This window comes from Aythya marila (assembly GCF_965140915.1).
Source record: "Aythya marila genome assembly, chromosome: 17".
In the NCBI taxonomy this organism is placed as follows: domain Eukaryota; kingdom Metazoa; phylum Chordata; class Aves; order Anseriformes; family Anatidae; genus Aythya; species Aythya marila.
The window spans coordinates 9,699,071-9,715,280 of NC_139058.1; the positions used below are offsets into that span (position 1 = coordinate 9,699,071).

The following is a 16,210-nucleotide window of genomic DNA, read 5'->3' on the forward strand; positions in this document are numbered from 1 at the left end:
TGAAAAACACTGTGAACTTCACTTGCCCTTGAAATTCTAAGGGAGGTTCAAGGAATCAATAAGCTTAAGATAGGAAAAGAATGCTATCTGAACAAGTCCTTGCAGTTTGATTGTCAACATTTATTTTCCTCATTTCTAGTTGTGCATCAGAACAGTTCTTCAAGGGTCAACCACAGCAAGGGAAAATCACATCCCCCTTTCTAGTTTGAACCCAAAGTTTCAGGGAGGATTTTCTGCCTCCTACTGAGTTAAACTAGGTGACAACCTCTCCTTTCTGTTGATCAAAGGCTCAATGCTCAAAGAAACTCAAGTTAACTGAGGTTTAACATTGGTATATTTGTCAGATGGGCCAAGTAAACTTGATCTAATTTTGAGCAGTCTGTGGATGAAAGATATGAATGGTACCTTAAATCTGCAGAGCTGCATTACTTTAGTTTTGACATAAAGCATGAGAACTCCTTGTTATCATAAAAATTTCTGTCTCCACGTAGAAGAATCCTGTCTACCTCAACTCCTGAGTGAGACTGTAAGACAGGATTCTGCAAATGTTAGTCAAATAGCAAGCTAAGTTTCTGCTTCAGGCAGCAAGTATGTTTATAAATGTAATTTTGCCAACCTTTATGAGTTCCAGATCACATTGCCCCCTCTCATATGCAACGCAGGCCAGATGAGGGTCCCTCTTTTCACAATATTTGCCAACTACACGGCTGTCATAGTAAGGATTCTCGCGAAGGAACCGCTCTGGATTATTATTACTATCAATGTAGATTTTGGCCAAGGCATTATGAGTCGCAGGTTCTTCACAGCCTTCATGAATCCTTGATTCGAGCCATGGCAACAGCAACTTAAGCCTTTGAAGAAGAAAACATTTTAGGTTTATAAGTTTGACCAAGGTATGCATGACAGATACTAATTAATACCTGGCGTTCCCTTCAAGCAAGTTCTTCTGGTCAAACTCAAAAGCAGATGGAAAACAGCCACCTATTTTTAAATAAGGTCTTAAATGAATGGAGGCCAGGTCTGCAGTTTAACATCAGGGAAGCTGGCAGGTGGCATTAGTTTTGTAATTTTTCTTTATAATTTCTGTTTTAAGTAGCTCTTCACACTTAAACCCATTTGTACATTTTACAGGTGGCTACAAACTAATTACACAAGCTGCCATGTGCCTACAATGAGACTGTTAAGACAATTTTATCCAGATTTACTCCAAAGGCACATCCCATGGGAAGATGTTCAGGAACCTAGAGTTCATATGCCATATTATCCATCATGTAGTGCTGCCAGGCATCTTATATTGCCCATGTAATTCAGAGACTCGCTAGCAAATCTGAACTGCTTTTCTATAAAGAAACATAAAACAATATTAATGTTGTGTCATTCAATAGAACCGCATCCAATTAAATTTGGGTGTGTACTAGGGTCAGGAAAGCCTGACACTGGTGTTTACAGATCAGTTTTCATTACCGATTTCTTTTTTCCACTTCAGCCACCAACTCATCTGTTGAGAACTGCCCTCTAACCACCATGATCAAGTTCTTAATTACATCTTCAGAACAATCCACATCAAGAAGCCCTCCAACCACTGCTGGTATACGGCTGGGATTCACCTAGAATAAGCCACAATCATTAAAATCAGTTATTAGCATTATTAATAACCCATCCCCAATCTTCCACATGAAGAAAGTTATAGTTAACAGTTTAAACTATGTTTTAAGAGCATTGATTTTTAAGTTACTAACACATCTGTATATGACTTCCAGGAAAAATTGCACTTGTAGGTTTGTGATAGAGGAGGGCTCAGTGAAGAGCCTCTGCATGAGAAGTGTGAGCATAGAAGATGTAGCCAAACCTGCTTTAGTCAACTGAAAGGTTAAGTTCCTTAGAAGGAAGGAAAGAACAAGAGCTTAAAAGTGCATTCTTCTTACCTTCTGTACATAGATCTCTATATACTTCTGCAGGTTATTGCGATATAAGTAGAGCACCAGGTCATGAACAAAGTCGAATCGGTCACAGACAATGATCAGAGGAAGTTGGTCTGTCAGCTTTGCCTCCTGTATTTTGTGCAACAAAAAATGTAAGAAAGCTACCATCCTTTGTCAAAGCATTTTCAAAGCAGTAAAGTCTGACCAAGTTGTCCCAACACTAGAAATCACAACGCATTCAAAAATTTAAGACTGCCAGCAGACAACTGACTTCAAAAGCAAGTTTGCCACTATGAGTGCCACACAGCCAATCAGACAATTGAGTTTTAAGTTTAGGCTCTTCAACAAGTGCCGTATTAGGCCCACATCCCTAGCTTCAACATGACTATCAATTCACATATCAATTCAGAAGACCATCGCTGGGCCAAGATCTTACTACAAAATTAAATGGCATTAAAATGCCATTTTACCAGTTACAAAGCATGCAAAGCGTTGTGCACGATGAGTCCTGTTTTAACAAGCTTTGTCTAGCCAATACCCTTGATAAACCTTTGGCTGATACTTCAGCATAGTATTTCCTTCTTCCAACCTGGATCCACCTACCATTAGGTGAAAACACAGCTTGTACCAAATTCATGAATATCATACCAGCTAGTTTTATAGGAATGGTGAACTTGTTTTTTTCCAGACAGAGCACAGAAGGACCTATTATATTCCTGCAAAAGGACTAGATTCCTATCTGGTTACACAGTAAACTATTCATGGCCATGCCAGATAATACTTGAGTTGCTATTTCCCTCCATTTAGAAGGCTGTAGTTCTGCTGCTAAGCAAAACATACAGAGGATTGCTTGATTTGTTAGACAGAATATTTACCTTCAGAAAGTTCTTCACCCGTTCTGGGTTATAGCAGTTACTTTCACGGCAGATTCTTTCTACTTCCTTTATCTGACCTGTCTTGCAAGCTGCCTGGATGTACTTGAAGTGAACATCTGGATCCTGGCTGAAGTTTACAATGGAACCCAAGAAATAGAACAGTCCTAGAAAGAGTCACATGTTTTTAATATAGTTAAAAGGTGAGTGAAGCAAGTCTACTTATGGGCTTCATCTTTTAACTTTGTTCAGCACTGCTGAGAGTAGTTTTCCTTCAACTGCAGGAAAAGCAGAAGTTTGTTCCCCCCCACCCCCACCCCAGCTTTCAGGTTTTGTCTCTCTCTGAGACTTACTCAAGAGGGTTAAGAAAGTTTCAAGACAAAGTTACCCCCAAAGTTATTCACTGTGATGAGCTCAGCACTTTGATCAATGCATTCCAAGATTCAGCCATGTGAAGGTACCTTTCCTATAAAAGCTACAATCCTTACTATAAGCTTCAGCTGAGTAGTGCTTCCGAGGAAGCTGCTTCCTTTTAATACTATACCTTCATAGCTTTTGAAAGATTCAAAAAGCTCCACAAGAGACTGGGTGCCAAGCTGTTCATGGTACTTAGAAGCAACCTGCACACAAAGCTGTAGATTTTGCCTAATGTTGGCTGACAGCATAGCACGCAAGCACTCCACCGAGTCTTCAACAGAGAGAGAGCCAAAGAAGTTCACAAGCCACTGCAAAGAGAAATTTTACTGAGTAAGTTATACAGGATTCATTTGACTTCTCACAACAGGACAACTAGCCAAAGTTTCTACCCCAGGCAAGTCTTTCATGTGTTAAGACCAAAGACTTGAAAAGAAACAGACTCATCATCTTTACAACTGCAACAAAAATGCAGGTTGGAAATAAGATCTGAAATGCCCACCTGAGAAACTGAAGGCAGACAAGCTATCAAAAGTATAGCTAAGGTTTAATCATTAACTATTAACATTAATATTATTAACAATAATAAATCATTAACTGGATAAATGTTCTTGAATCACAGTTACATGTGCTGCTTAGGTACTTGTAGAACATCTTCTAGCTGCTTCAGGGATTTTAGCAGTTACAGAAGTGCTAAGGAGAGGTCACTTCACCCACTGAAGCTCAGGCTTTCATTTTTTTTCCTGTGCTCAATAAACTTACCTCGGGATTCAAGAGATGAGTATGAACAACAGCACGTTTAATATCATAGAGATCGGTGTAGTGTTCCAAAGCTCGCTGGAGCAAGCCTGCCTTTTCACACAGCTGGGCAATATGAGCACGATCATAGTGTGTAAACATTTGGTTTCCAAGGATGGCATCTGCAACCTGGGAGATTACATTTCATTTCATACTCAGACTGTTAGAGAATCACAGCAGCTCAAACTGAAGTTTGTTGAAAAGACATAGCAGTGACTTGTTAGTAGTCCTTGATGTCGGTAAACTGTATACAGATATCAGTACCGGACATTAGACTGTTTTAAGAACTTTAGATGTAGAAAATCAGTATAAGCCTACTAATGTCTTTCCTTCACTTTCTGGAGGAACTAGGTTAAGAGTCTTACCTGTGGGGCATGAATTAAATTCATTTCCAGCAGCCGAGTCTGAAGGTGGCCTTCTGCAGGGCGGTTATTTTTCAAAGCATCCAACAGGAAGGACGTGCATTGCTGAATAAGACTGTTCTCCATGAACACATCCACAATCTGTTGAGATTGTTAGAAAAGAGGGGTCTGTACATAAACGTGCATGTTTATTTGTGTATACTAACGGCCTGGCTAGGAAGGCAGCTCATCACAGCGCTTAACATGCTACATTTCCTTTGTTTACTACCATAGTAACAGAGACAAGTTTCACGCTTTTTTTTTTCCTCTAGAATGCAAGGAGTGCATTACTTTAACCTGTTATGCTAGATTTTGCCACCCACTGTTCAGTTTTCACAAGGTAAGCAAATTCCATCCCTTGTCCATTTTTGGGACAGTTTCCTTTTTCTAAGCAGCTTCAGTTATTTAATAATGCAAGTTGTTGCTTTAGTTCTTTGTCAGTTTAACCAGAAACAGGCTCTGTAAGACAGCATTCATTTGAGGTTTGTTTGTTCATCTTCCTGTAACTTCTCTGCTATGGGAAGAGTTCGCGTCTGCTCCATTAGAGCCAACAGTAGGAGCTTTCTAAATTGACAGTAACGCTCATTGTTTTGACTAAGACTGTGACAGATGCATTACCAACTTTACTGTAAGAATCCAGAGAGCTTCCACAAGCACTTGAGAGCACACCTGCCTCTAAAGACTTTAAAGTAATCAAACTTGACTAGAATAGTTAAGTCACTTTTCTGACCAAGCCAACTAAAGACCTGAACTGGCCTTACCAGTCCCCAGAATGGTACTATGCTATTACCTCTGTCTAGAAAGAGACCAGTACTCTTGTTGTACGCATCACCTGGTTAATGTTAGCCAGTGGCTCCTCATCCTGTACCAGCATCTGAGAGAACTGCAGGCCTTGATCAGGGCTGATTCTCATCACGCTTCTCAGCAAGAAGATCCAGTCTGGGGTATAGCCAACCTAGAGATTTCAGAAAGAGTCATGCATGTCTGGGAGGCTTTAAATCACTTTTAAGCCTTCAGAATCTTTAGCATAAGCACTGTGAACTGTTCTGAGGCTTGCCATGCCCATCCCCCATGTTCCAGAAATTCACAGACAAAAGCATTATCCGTATGTTGACACAAAAATTCAGTATTCACCTACTTAGTAAGTAGCTGAACTTACACTAGGGTATATTTTTTATTGGGTAAGAAAACTTCTAGAAACAACTTTTTACAAGCATCTTAACGCATTATCAATCAAGGTCCTAAACTTGCAAGTGGACATCAGGTAAATTGTTTTGTAATTCTATACAAAACAAAAACAAACAAACAAACAAACAAACAAAAAAAAACCTGCCTTATAGATTTACAAAGAATCTTATCTTTATTTTCTAGAATAAACTTGAACTAATCCACAATTTGATAGTTCATATAATTGAGGAAGTTCTGATTTTAACTTTTGTGGATTGCTTTGTTGAACCTTAGACATACACCATGAATTCCACTATTTCTCAATCTTCGCTACTTATCAGTTTTGAGTAAGAGAAATTAAACTTATCTCATGGAAGATAATTTGAGAATGCACACATTAAACATAAAATAGAGTCTAACAGTTTGTGACAAGCAGATTTACCTTTTTAGCATACAGCACTATTTTCTGGAATTGACCAGTTTCAGCAAAGCACTGTATCACTTTGTTTGGCACATTGGCACGAAGATAGACACTGAGCGCAAGGGTAGGGTCAGCTGTCTTCACCAAGTCTCCCAACTCCTCTGAGCACTCCAGCTGAATACAGAAGTGGTATTTTGTCAAGCACAAGAACTCAGAGATGTAGTACCAACAAAAGAATTGTTCACACTCAACTGCTACAAGGCAACAGAATTAAGCTAGTGTAATGATCAAGCCTACCTTGTCTTCCTTCAGCCACTTCTCCAGAAGCTGCTTGCGGCCTTGCTGCAGAACAGGGCGACAGAGCTCTAGAGACTCAAACTTGTTCAGCTGTCCCTGGTCAAGCAATATCCCAAAGTACTGGAGCAGGGGAGAGGCCTGCCCAGGTTGAGCTGGTACACTCTGGAACTTCCTGATTGTATCACTGGTACGTAGAATTCCCTGCAGAGGCACAATATACAGAAGAGAAATGTTTAATTTTTGAAGGCTGAATAGTGTTAGACAAAAACCAGATGTTAAGTTCAGCTATGTACTGAGGCATCTATTCTTAACCCTTCAGGGTGGGGAATCGTCAAACCCAAGCCAATAATATTCTAGCTAGAAGTCAGTGCCCACAGCAAGTCAAGCCCATGGTTGGAAAAGTATGGCAGATGCTCCTTGATCGGATACAGGAGAATGTATTACACAGAACAAGCAAGTGAACGGCAGAAAACTAAGGCTAGTAGTGCAGCACTTTAGCTCTTGAAAGTCAAGTGCTGAAATGCAGGTGACCTAAGCAAGTCAACTAAGCTAAGGCAATCCTTATGGCTTCTAACCTTTGCCTTTGGAGTTACTTACCTTTGGTGCAGATGCAGCTACTTTAGCAGCATCCGCATAGCTTCCTTGAGCAAACAATGTGTTGAACTTTCTGGCAAATAATTCCTCTGCGCCAGCTAGATTACTACGTATAGCCATGCGCAGACCCAGATCAGGATTCTGGAGAACATTTGTAGCGTAGTTCACTATGTTGTCTTCCTCAACACATACGGAAAGCACCTGGAAAGGACAAAAGGCATAATTGAGAACTACTGTTCCTTTCCACAACTACCACAAAATACAGCAACCAAATGGCTATGCAGACTATCAGTGAAGTGGTATGTTATTAAAAAATAACTATATGTATATATACATATATATATGTGTGTGTGTGTGTGTGTGTATATATATATATATATATATAAAATCAAAACCCACAAACAAGTTTCTCCCTCTCAAGCAGCCTGTGCTAGGAGAGGTTAAGACACGACTGAAATCAAGTAGTAACTTGATCCCTTCCATGATGTTTGTTGCATCAAATCACTTGTTAGGTTTGTTACGCATCTGAGCTTTAGAAGACTCAAAAACAGATTGATGGATTTGTTACCTGTCCTTTTTTGTTGACACCAATAATGCCTGAGGTAGGTTCATGAGAAGCTGTGACAAAAATAGTGTCAGCACTAATACGGTTCATGTAGATGCAAACTCCAGACTCCAAGTCATACATGTGAATATAACCATACTTCGTGATCAGGTAGATAACGCCATGCTTAATTCCAATCTGCCAAAAGATGAGTTTTCATTAGTTAAGAGTAAGATTACAACAGTTAAGACAGCTGCCTTTAGCCTAGTTACAAGACAGTATTGCAGTGACGTGCCTTTGCACTGATGCTAGGAACAAATATAGCTTCAGGCTTCTTCATTACAGACTCAAAGCAATGAATAGCTTTGCTTGCCATTTGGAGCCAGAGCTCCACTGAACACTGAGGCTGAAGGGAAATTAAGATTCATCTGCAGCAAAGGACTACTCCTCATCCTAATGAGCCAGGATAAGGAATAAAGATTGGACATAACTAGCATTCTAGTCAGATATGTCAGTACAAGTTTCTGTTCAAAAATATTAGCAAGATAATTCCACTCCTTTCCATAAAGGCCTACCCAAAGCACCAGCAGAACCTAAACCAAGCTCAGCTGCTGAGGACTCCAGTTTAGCTGTCAAGTCACAAAAACAAGGAAACTTTTAAACCAAGATGGTATTTAGAAGTATTTTCACTTTGGACCAAGTCTTCAAAAGTTTTATTAACGAGATCCATGAGTCCTCCCATGAAGACAGCTTGCTTTGTTTCCTTTAGTTTATTATGGCTTCTCTTGGATTATTTATGGAGCCGGTCTGTTAGACTGGTCAGCAGTTGCACGCTCTGAGATAGTTTGTTTTTCAAGTACAACGTGTAGTCCTGTAGACACCCTAAGTGAAGTTTTGTCTTTCAAAGCAACTAGTCATATTATTTCCCTAAAAAACCTCCCAGTAATGTCCTAAGGTACCTTTTCTTTGCTGCTAGTACAGGAGGTAGGCTAATATAGGAAACTCCAATCGATTTGCCTTATGACATCTACTGTAGATGAAATGCCACTTTCATGCCCAGTTACATCAGGGGCTGTACCACTCATATCTAGAACTCTGATCATTAGTAGACAGTTCAATAGCCTGAAAATGCAGAATTATCTGCTATTAACAAGAATTATCAGTATAGACAAGAACCCATGAGTAACAGTACTGCTTATTTGACTGACTGTCCAATACTTGGTGTCTTGTTACTTTTGGACTGCTGTCAATAAGACAGAAGCTAGTCACACTTGTTAGCTGTTCAGCAAGAAGGTTGACTGATATTAGAGACATTCTACCAGAGGACACTATTGGTTTTGTGTGTGTGTATTTTGTTTTTAATACAACCTTAAGTTGACATGTCCAGACAAATACTGGAACAGCCTATGTATTTGTGTGTGAGTTTCTGTTTTAATGTGCAGTTTGCTCCCCATAAATCCATTAACGGTCCTTCCAAAGTTAGGAGGAATAACAGTGAAGCCACAATAGAAAACATTATTTATGACAGACACCAGCTACATGCCAGGCTATAAAGTTGGTTTTTGTTTTGGTCAAACAATTACCTGCATTGCCACAGGAAAGTCTGTCTGTGCCTCAGGTGGGAAAAACACATCAACAGCTTTCTTAACAAATGGCTGATTCCCAGTAGCTGGCTGACCCACTTCAATTATGTGAAGCTAGGAAGTAAAAGAGTACATGTCACAAGACTGCCTGCAAGACCAACCACATTAAAGAAGTTCCTCTATTCAGATAAGCTACTGAAGTCGTCTGCCACAGCTGGCTGCTAAATATCTGCCCAATCCTGAAGCAATATAATCTGGGCAGCTGTGTTCCAGACACTTATCCGAAGGACAAGTTCCCTAGAACTTGATAATACAAAACAAAACAAAAAAAAAATCAGAAAAAAGCTAAAGGACATGTTTTCTATGAAAGCAGACTGTGTATTTCTATTTCAAGAAGTTTTGAGTGAGACTTCTTGTTAATTTATTAACAATTTGTGCATTAAAAGACTAGAAAGCATAAGAATTTGTAATGCTCTTTAAAGACCACTCAGAAATTGTAATACATTCAGCTGCTGCTCAGACCCACTACCAGCTAGATGCAAACAACCTACCTACAGCACTAAGGCTTATCAAATCTCTTCTGTACTGGATTCTAGACGTAAGTGGCTGCTTGATGACTTCCCTTCATACACAAAGCATAACTTGGGCATAAATTGATGCTCTAATACCTTGGGCTCAGTTCTTACTGCATCTACGCTTGTTCTTATGCTTAAGTTTCATGAAAGCAACTCACACTTTCAGCAGTTTCTATCCCATTAAAATAAAACATTTTCATACTGACCAAATATGCTGTATACAAGGTCCGCAAGCTGTTCTTCAGACAGCATACAGTGAACTGCAAGATCACTTAAGTTCTACTGGTACTGAGTTCTGCTATACCAAAACAAGCAAATTGTTGCAAACTTTACCTTGCCCCCTGCAGGACTCCTCACAGCAAAACAAAAGAGGGTGGAAGGTTTGGCATTTCCCTCTATTTTGAATTCTGCAAAAGCTGCTGCATGGCCCTCAATAGGTTGGGAGACTTTTCTATCAACTGAGTACAGCTGCATTGCACCAACCACACGATTTTGCTGGGGGAGAAAAAAGGTCAGCTTTTAGAGGTAGGATTTCAAATGCAATACCACTAGGACAGTTAACTAAAAAGAGACAAGTGTCTCTCTCATCCCCTCTTCCAATGCTTTAATCACATTAAAGGTCAGGTTATTCCTCCACAAAAGGCATTTTTGAAGAAACCAAACTTAAGAAACCACGGCAGCTATTAAGTAAGGCCAAGGCTCTCCTGATCATTTTCATAGTGCAATATTTACAAGTAACTTACCTGTGCTGAAATTCCTATCAGCAACAGCCATTTTTGGTGTTCATCAGTTCTGTAATTGATGATTTGGCAGCCTGCAAGACTAGCATGCCTGTCAAACATCTTTTGGGGTTGAGATTCTCCCTCCATGCTCCAGTGGTAGACTGCTGTCTCTGTTACCAAGGCAACTGTATTCACAGATATCCATTTCCAGAAGATCACCTCCTCCGCCATGGTGTGGGCTTTCATTTTACTTTTCATCTCAATGTTAAAGATCTGTAGTGTTTTCCCAGCTAGTATGACAAAACCCAAGAAACATCATAGATCAATTACTACGACAGCCATCCTGTAGTCTGCCTACCTACAAGCATCCTTCAGCCCACTATTCCAGTGATGTTACAGACAGGGTCAGTGTCCTGTCACACCAGAGTGTCCTTTGATACTTGACTCGTACCAAACGAAATCTCCTCCCAACCCACAACCTCCTCCAGCCCTGATGCAAAAAAACTTGTTATGGACACTTACACGGCATTCCAACCAATGACTGACAGGCATAGATATTTTCACTTACTATAAAGTGTAGTTAAAAAAAACAACAACAACAAAACAATATAAGACAGAGCTTGAGTAAACTAGTTTATGTAGCAGCACTAGTGTATCAACTTATAGCTTTCTAGCTGATGTCATTCAGTGTAATTAATAGAAAGAATGGCTCCAGTTTGTGCCAATTCAGTAGCTGCTGTAGATCACCTGAACTGAATCCAACAGCAAGAGACTTGCAACAGCTCTTGAAATAGCTAGCCAAGAACCATGGCTTCCACTCTGTCCTTCTGTTGGAGCAAAACAGGCTCTGCACTTAACTGGGAAATGGATGGGCTATGTAAAACAGTAGTACAACAACTGCCCATTGAAGAGGTCAGGAAAAAGGTCAGAAAGTTTACAGAAAGGCTTGGAGCTTTAATTCCAGTTAAGAGTGCTGCTTCATGATTTAGGTGACTATATTGCAAGTTTAAGCTTGACTTTAGCATCTGTTTGAACCACCAGAAGCAAGTAGGGGTAGACTATTAAAAATAACGTAATTGAACCAATGAGCTGACTAGTCAAAGAATAAGGGATTCCATCCCCTTCAGGAAGTCAGTAATATTTTGCTTGACTGCAACTAAGACTATTCAGCTCTAGGAATATTGTTTTCTGTTCACAAGACACCCACTCAGACTGCTAGAGTATTGGCTTGTAATGCCTTTATTTCTATCCACATTTCTGAAGTGTTTTCCCTGCTAGTAACACTTCTGATTGTCACACTGGTAGATGTTGCTTCTACTGGGAAGTCTTGATAGATGAAGGCTGCTGGCCACTGTGGAATCATTTCCAAGAGACAATAAACCCAAGTTAACATGCAACTCAGGCTGCTCTGTAAGGCTTTAGTATAACAAACTAATACGATCAATTTACTGTGTAACAGTGCCAAGAGACAAAGCAAGACACTTCAGAATTCCCACATGCAGCATTTATGTTCCCTGTACTAACAGCATAAAGATCTGTTATCCTGATCAGCTAGTTCCTTGGACTGCTTGCTAGTTTTCCTGAGACTGAAAGCAGCCTGTTTCTGATCATCTTGCCACCTCTGCAGTTGCAGTTACTGTTTTACACAAATGCAACAAACCCAGGCCTAACATCAGCTGTAAACTGATAGTTGGAAATAATGTATTTACTCTGTTGGACATTTTGTCCAGCAGTAGACTGGTGTTATCAAAGGACTGATGTGGGAATAGTGCCTGGTATCCAGAAGGCAGACAAGTAGTTCTGGAAGGACTCTAGTTCACCACCTAAACAGGAACACCAGTGTGCACACACAGAAACTGCTCTTAATCTTCCTAAAAACAAAGCAAGATGCCCCTAGTTTTAAGAAGATAGAAAGAACCGAAAAATTAACAAAATGAGCTAAAAGCTCATGCTTGTCTATTGTCTAGAATAAACTGAACTGCTGTGTCACAGCTGGAAATGGCTTAAGAAGCTTCATCAACTGGCTAGCTCTTGATGGTGGGTGGGGACCACAAGCTCCAAAGCTATATTATTTAAGTATGACTGCATGAGTTTAAGGTTCAGAGCTCTAAACTGCAATTAAACTACAATAATTCAGTTACCTGGATTAAGAGAGAGTGGAACATACTATGAAGTCACAAACAGCAAGGTTGAGTGAGTTTGAATCTTACATGTACTTGAGTGCTTTCTTAGGCCAAGATCTGAGACAAAAAGCCAGACTTGTATGGCTCCTTGTATGGCCAGACTTGGCCAGGAAAACCTATATAAAAGACTCATCAGTATATTTAAGACTATTCTCTGCAAGTGTAGTCAGCCAAGCACATTTTATTGTGTTTTTTTGGGGGTTTGATTTGTTTTTATAAAACCAGCACAAGAGTTTACATTTCAGTTCACTGGAGCATGAAGTTTCTCCATTCCACAAGGAATGGAAGCATCCCTTGAGTGCTGCATTCTCTGCTGACACCAACTGGGGAGTAGTACTCTTGGTACAGAGCAAAGCAAGAGAATCACGGACACAAGGACAATGCATAAAGCTCGGTACACCAGGAGAATGCCACATGCAATCCAGAAATGAAATTGTGCACTCTTCGACTTTAACTCAAGAACCATTTCATTTCTTCTTTGGGAGTGGGATTGTATATTTATTGCTCAATAATCCACAGATTATGAGCAACTCCCAATCACGGCACACTCAGTCACAATACGCAACAGTTTTAACTACTAATACCTCAGTCAATCAGCAGGGAAAGTCTGGTGCAACAGACAGACTTAAAACCATATCCTCAGTGCAGTTTACTGTAGTTACACTGGTTATCTTGGGTAGCAACAGTGTGTGGGTTAGGTAGTTCTGTTTATTCTCTTCTCCCCCGAAACCTTTGGCCATTACACTATTGATACAAGAAAAGCTCTAAGTTTGGAATACCTGGCTACACAACTTTGCATGTCAATGTGAAATCATACACTTAGCCTTGTCTGTTCAGAGGACAAGCTTATTCACTCTGCATGGACAGAACAATACTCCTTTAGAGCAAGTCTAACACTGGCAAGAATAAAAATATATGATAGTATGATAACTGATGATAATCTGTTTAGTAAGTGTTAGGTAAATTTTAAAAACAGATGCTACTGTTTCCTTTTAAGAGTTAGATGAAGTTCTCCTAGTATAGGGAAAGGCACTTTCCTTGCCAATAAGGTTTGTTAAAAAGGGGTCCAAGATTAAGGACAGTGAATGCTAACAGATCTGCAATAGATCTTTTCATCGTTACCTTTAAGCACACCCCAGGTAAGGAGGTATTAGCACCCCAGGTGCACCACAGTTACAGCTGAAGTCAAACGTTAACACATCAGTTTTCACCTCATGTCAGCGTAACTCAGATATTGTAGACATCAAGTTATATGCTTTGTACCAGTTCTGAGGACAGTTATTTCTTGGACCCCTAAGCAACGTTGTCACACATTTTCACACCGAATACCACACTTAGGCAGAAATGAATAGCACACAGGACATGCTAGCAGAGGTCTCTCATAAAAGTATTGCAACTTGGTTTTGTCTATCAACTGTACTTCCATCATATATATACACACACACGAACTAAGGACACACTTCTCCACTGGGTACAGTCAATAGTCAAAGCAGCCAAATGGTTAGCAACAAGCCAATGGAGAACGCTTTCACTGTAATACCAGTTGAGGATTAAGATCCCCTCTACATGGCTATGAAGTGAACTGTCAAATGGCTACCTCAAAGTTCAGTACTTTTTATGAGATTAGACCATTCTGTACTACTGAACATGAAATGTCATGACAAAGTTCACTCACCATCTGTTTAGATAAGATGCAGAAAGAAAAGTACATAGTCAGAAACAAACAGTTATTGAGCATAAATACTAGAAGTTACCCATTTAAGAAAAGAGATATACTAAAAATGATTTCTTTCAGCTCAGTGTTATTTAAAGCCAAGATCAATGCTACACGTACTGATAAACAGATGTCTTCTACCTGCAGGTTCTCAGTTATCAAACTTAACATGATTGTACCTTCATGCTTTTGTATGTTCAGACTCAGATAGTTACTGGCCAGCCTTATAACAATTTGTTGGCATCTAGTAAGCTCTACAGAGCTACAAGAAAGGGTCAGCAGAGAGAAAGAGTGGCTTTACTCTCCTCCCATTCATGTCTATAAGTGTCCATTATGCTTAGAACATCTGCTTTAAGGGAAAGTATACCATACGTTCACCTGGTCCTCAGTGAAAATAGTAGGCTGCAGTGCCAAGCCCAAGCATCTCACACCTACTTGGAGGCAAATCATCCAAAGATTACTGAAAAATCCACTACCAAAATACGGCATGCAAGTTCAGGCAAGACTTGTTATTCTAATAGACATTCTTCTTAGAAAGCTTACACAGCCCTTACGCTTAAGAGCATACATAAGCAGTAACACAGCTAAACAGTAGGTTTCATGTTACAAGAATGAAGGGTTACTCACCTTTCAGCGCAATTACTTTAGAGGCTGGATTCATGATGGCACTTTCAGCAGAAATTGGACGTCTAATGGGTGTTGTTGGGTCGCTCATGTCAATTATCACTACTTGCGCCTGCTCTCCCACTTTCTCCCTGATGCAGATGAATTTGTCAGATTCCATTGTTAGGGTGCTGAATCCAATGTTTGCTGGGTTAATGCCCAAATTTTGGAGCTAAAAAGAGGAAACAGCGTGCTTTACTATTCTTCTCTTGAGGACGTGTCTAACTTAAGCCTCTACGTATTGTAGTATTCCCATAGCATTTAAGGAAGCATCAGTGTTCTGACCACTATAGTCTAATGTGGACTATTGCATTGACAAGAATAAGTTCAGGAATTGTTAAGTATCACTTATCTTTACAGGTTTTATGCCAGCTTCTCCACTAAAACAGATATTCTAACAAACATACCAAGGTTGCAATGTTAAGTACGAGTTCCTTTCCAAGGAAGGGCCTTAAGATGTCAGAAATATTCAACTGAAACATCTATAGTATTTATAGCGCAATTAATGAAGCAGCCTTAACTCCTTTATCTTTACATCCTCCCAAGCTTCAACTCCCTATCATCTCATTAGGAAAAAGAAAGCTGAGGGAGCAACAGACAGATGAAGAACACACATCACTCCAGGGCCTGTCTTAATCGCAGAGACCTCATCACGTCTACCTTGGCAAAGCTGGAACGCCATGTTCCAGCTTTACAGTACTGCTGGAACTAAAAAACAGGATAAGCCAGCTAAGATAAAATTCCATCCCATTTTCACCTGGAAACAAGCTACATGACTGGCAGGTCCAGGAGTTCTCATTCAGTCTGGGAATATCTCAGATACCTCTTCCCTCTGAGATCACTCTGGCACCAACTACTTCCCTGGCAGCACACATTAACCTCGAATGCACTGGATTACAGTCATACCTTGTGTTTAGACAGTCTTTTCTTATTAGCTAATAGCTATCATGGTTTGGTAAAATCTACCTTCTGTCACACCAACCAAAATACTGTACAAAGGAAAAATCTGAATTCTGCTGCCAAACGATGGGTATCGTGGTGGTATTTGCTTCCTCCCCCAGACAACCTCAGATTTCTTTCAGATAAACCTCTAGATATAGCCCCTATGAAGTTGCCCCAAGATGACAGAAACTCTTAAGTTACAGCGGTACCAAATTTAATCTGCTTTTTTTGAATTGCAGCTACTTCCTGCTGTCCAGCCTCTCACTTCTGCCATAGCCTCCTAGGAACACTGGCATTAAAGCTTCCAGGTTATTTCAAAGCTTTAGTGGAAACGCTGTGCAATCATTCACACAAATAGCTCAGTGCAGTTTTCAATGGCCTATTTTTATAAATGGACT

General features: G+C 40.0%; 1 protein-coding gene across 4 annotated transcripts in view; it reads right to left on the reverse strand.

Moving 5' to 3' along the window:
* Window positions 1-16,210, reverse strand: part of CLTCL1 (clathrin heavy chain like 1) — a 36,646-nt gene that overhangs the window by 13,450 nt on the left and 6,986 nt on the right. For all 4 annotated transcript variants that reach the window (XR_014318678.1, XM_082773973.1, XM_082773974.1 and 1 more), the window contains exons 2-17: window positions 14,835-15,042; window positions 10,332-10,600; window positions 9,922-10,083; window positions 9,014-9,127; window positions 7,455-7,628; window positions 6,890-7,087; window positions 6,293-6,493; window positions 6,017-6,169; window positions 5,240-5,362; window positions 4,372-4,509; window positions 3,971-4,135; window positions 3,339-3,519; window positions 2,798-2,961; window positions 1,926-2,051; window positions 1,465-1,607; window positions 617-851 (exon numbers count right to left, since the gene is read on the reverse strand). Coding sequence is in view for 3 of the 4 variants with exons in the window: in XM_082773973.1 (XP_082630099.1) it covers window positions 617-851; window positions 1,465-1,607; window positions 1,926-2,051; window positions 2,798-2,961; window positions 3,339-3,519; window positions 3,971-4,135; window positions 4,372-4,509; window positions 5,240-5,362; window positions 6,017-6,169; window positions 6,293-6,493; window positions 6,890-7,087; window positions 7,455-7,628; window positions 9,014-9,127; window positions 9,922-10,083; window positions 10,332-10,600; window positions 14,835-15,042 (2,754 nt within the window). In the remaining variant the exon portion in view is untranslated. The remainder of the gene's footprint in view (window positions 1-616; window positions 852-1,464; window positions 1,608-1,925; window positions 2,052-2,797; window positions 2,962-3,338; window positions 3,520-3,970; window positions 4,136-4,371; window positions 4,510-5,239; window positions 5,363-6,016; window positions 6,170-6,292; window positions 6,494-6,889; window positions 7,088-7,454; window positions 7,629-9,013; window positions 9,128-9,921; window positions 10,084-10,331; window positions 10,601-14,834; window positions 15,043-16,210) is intronic.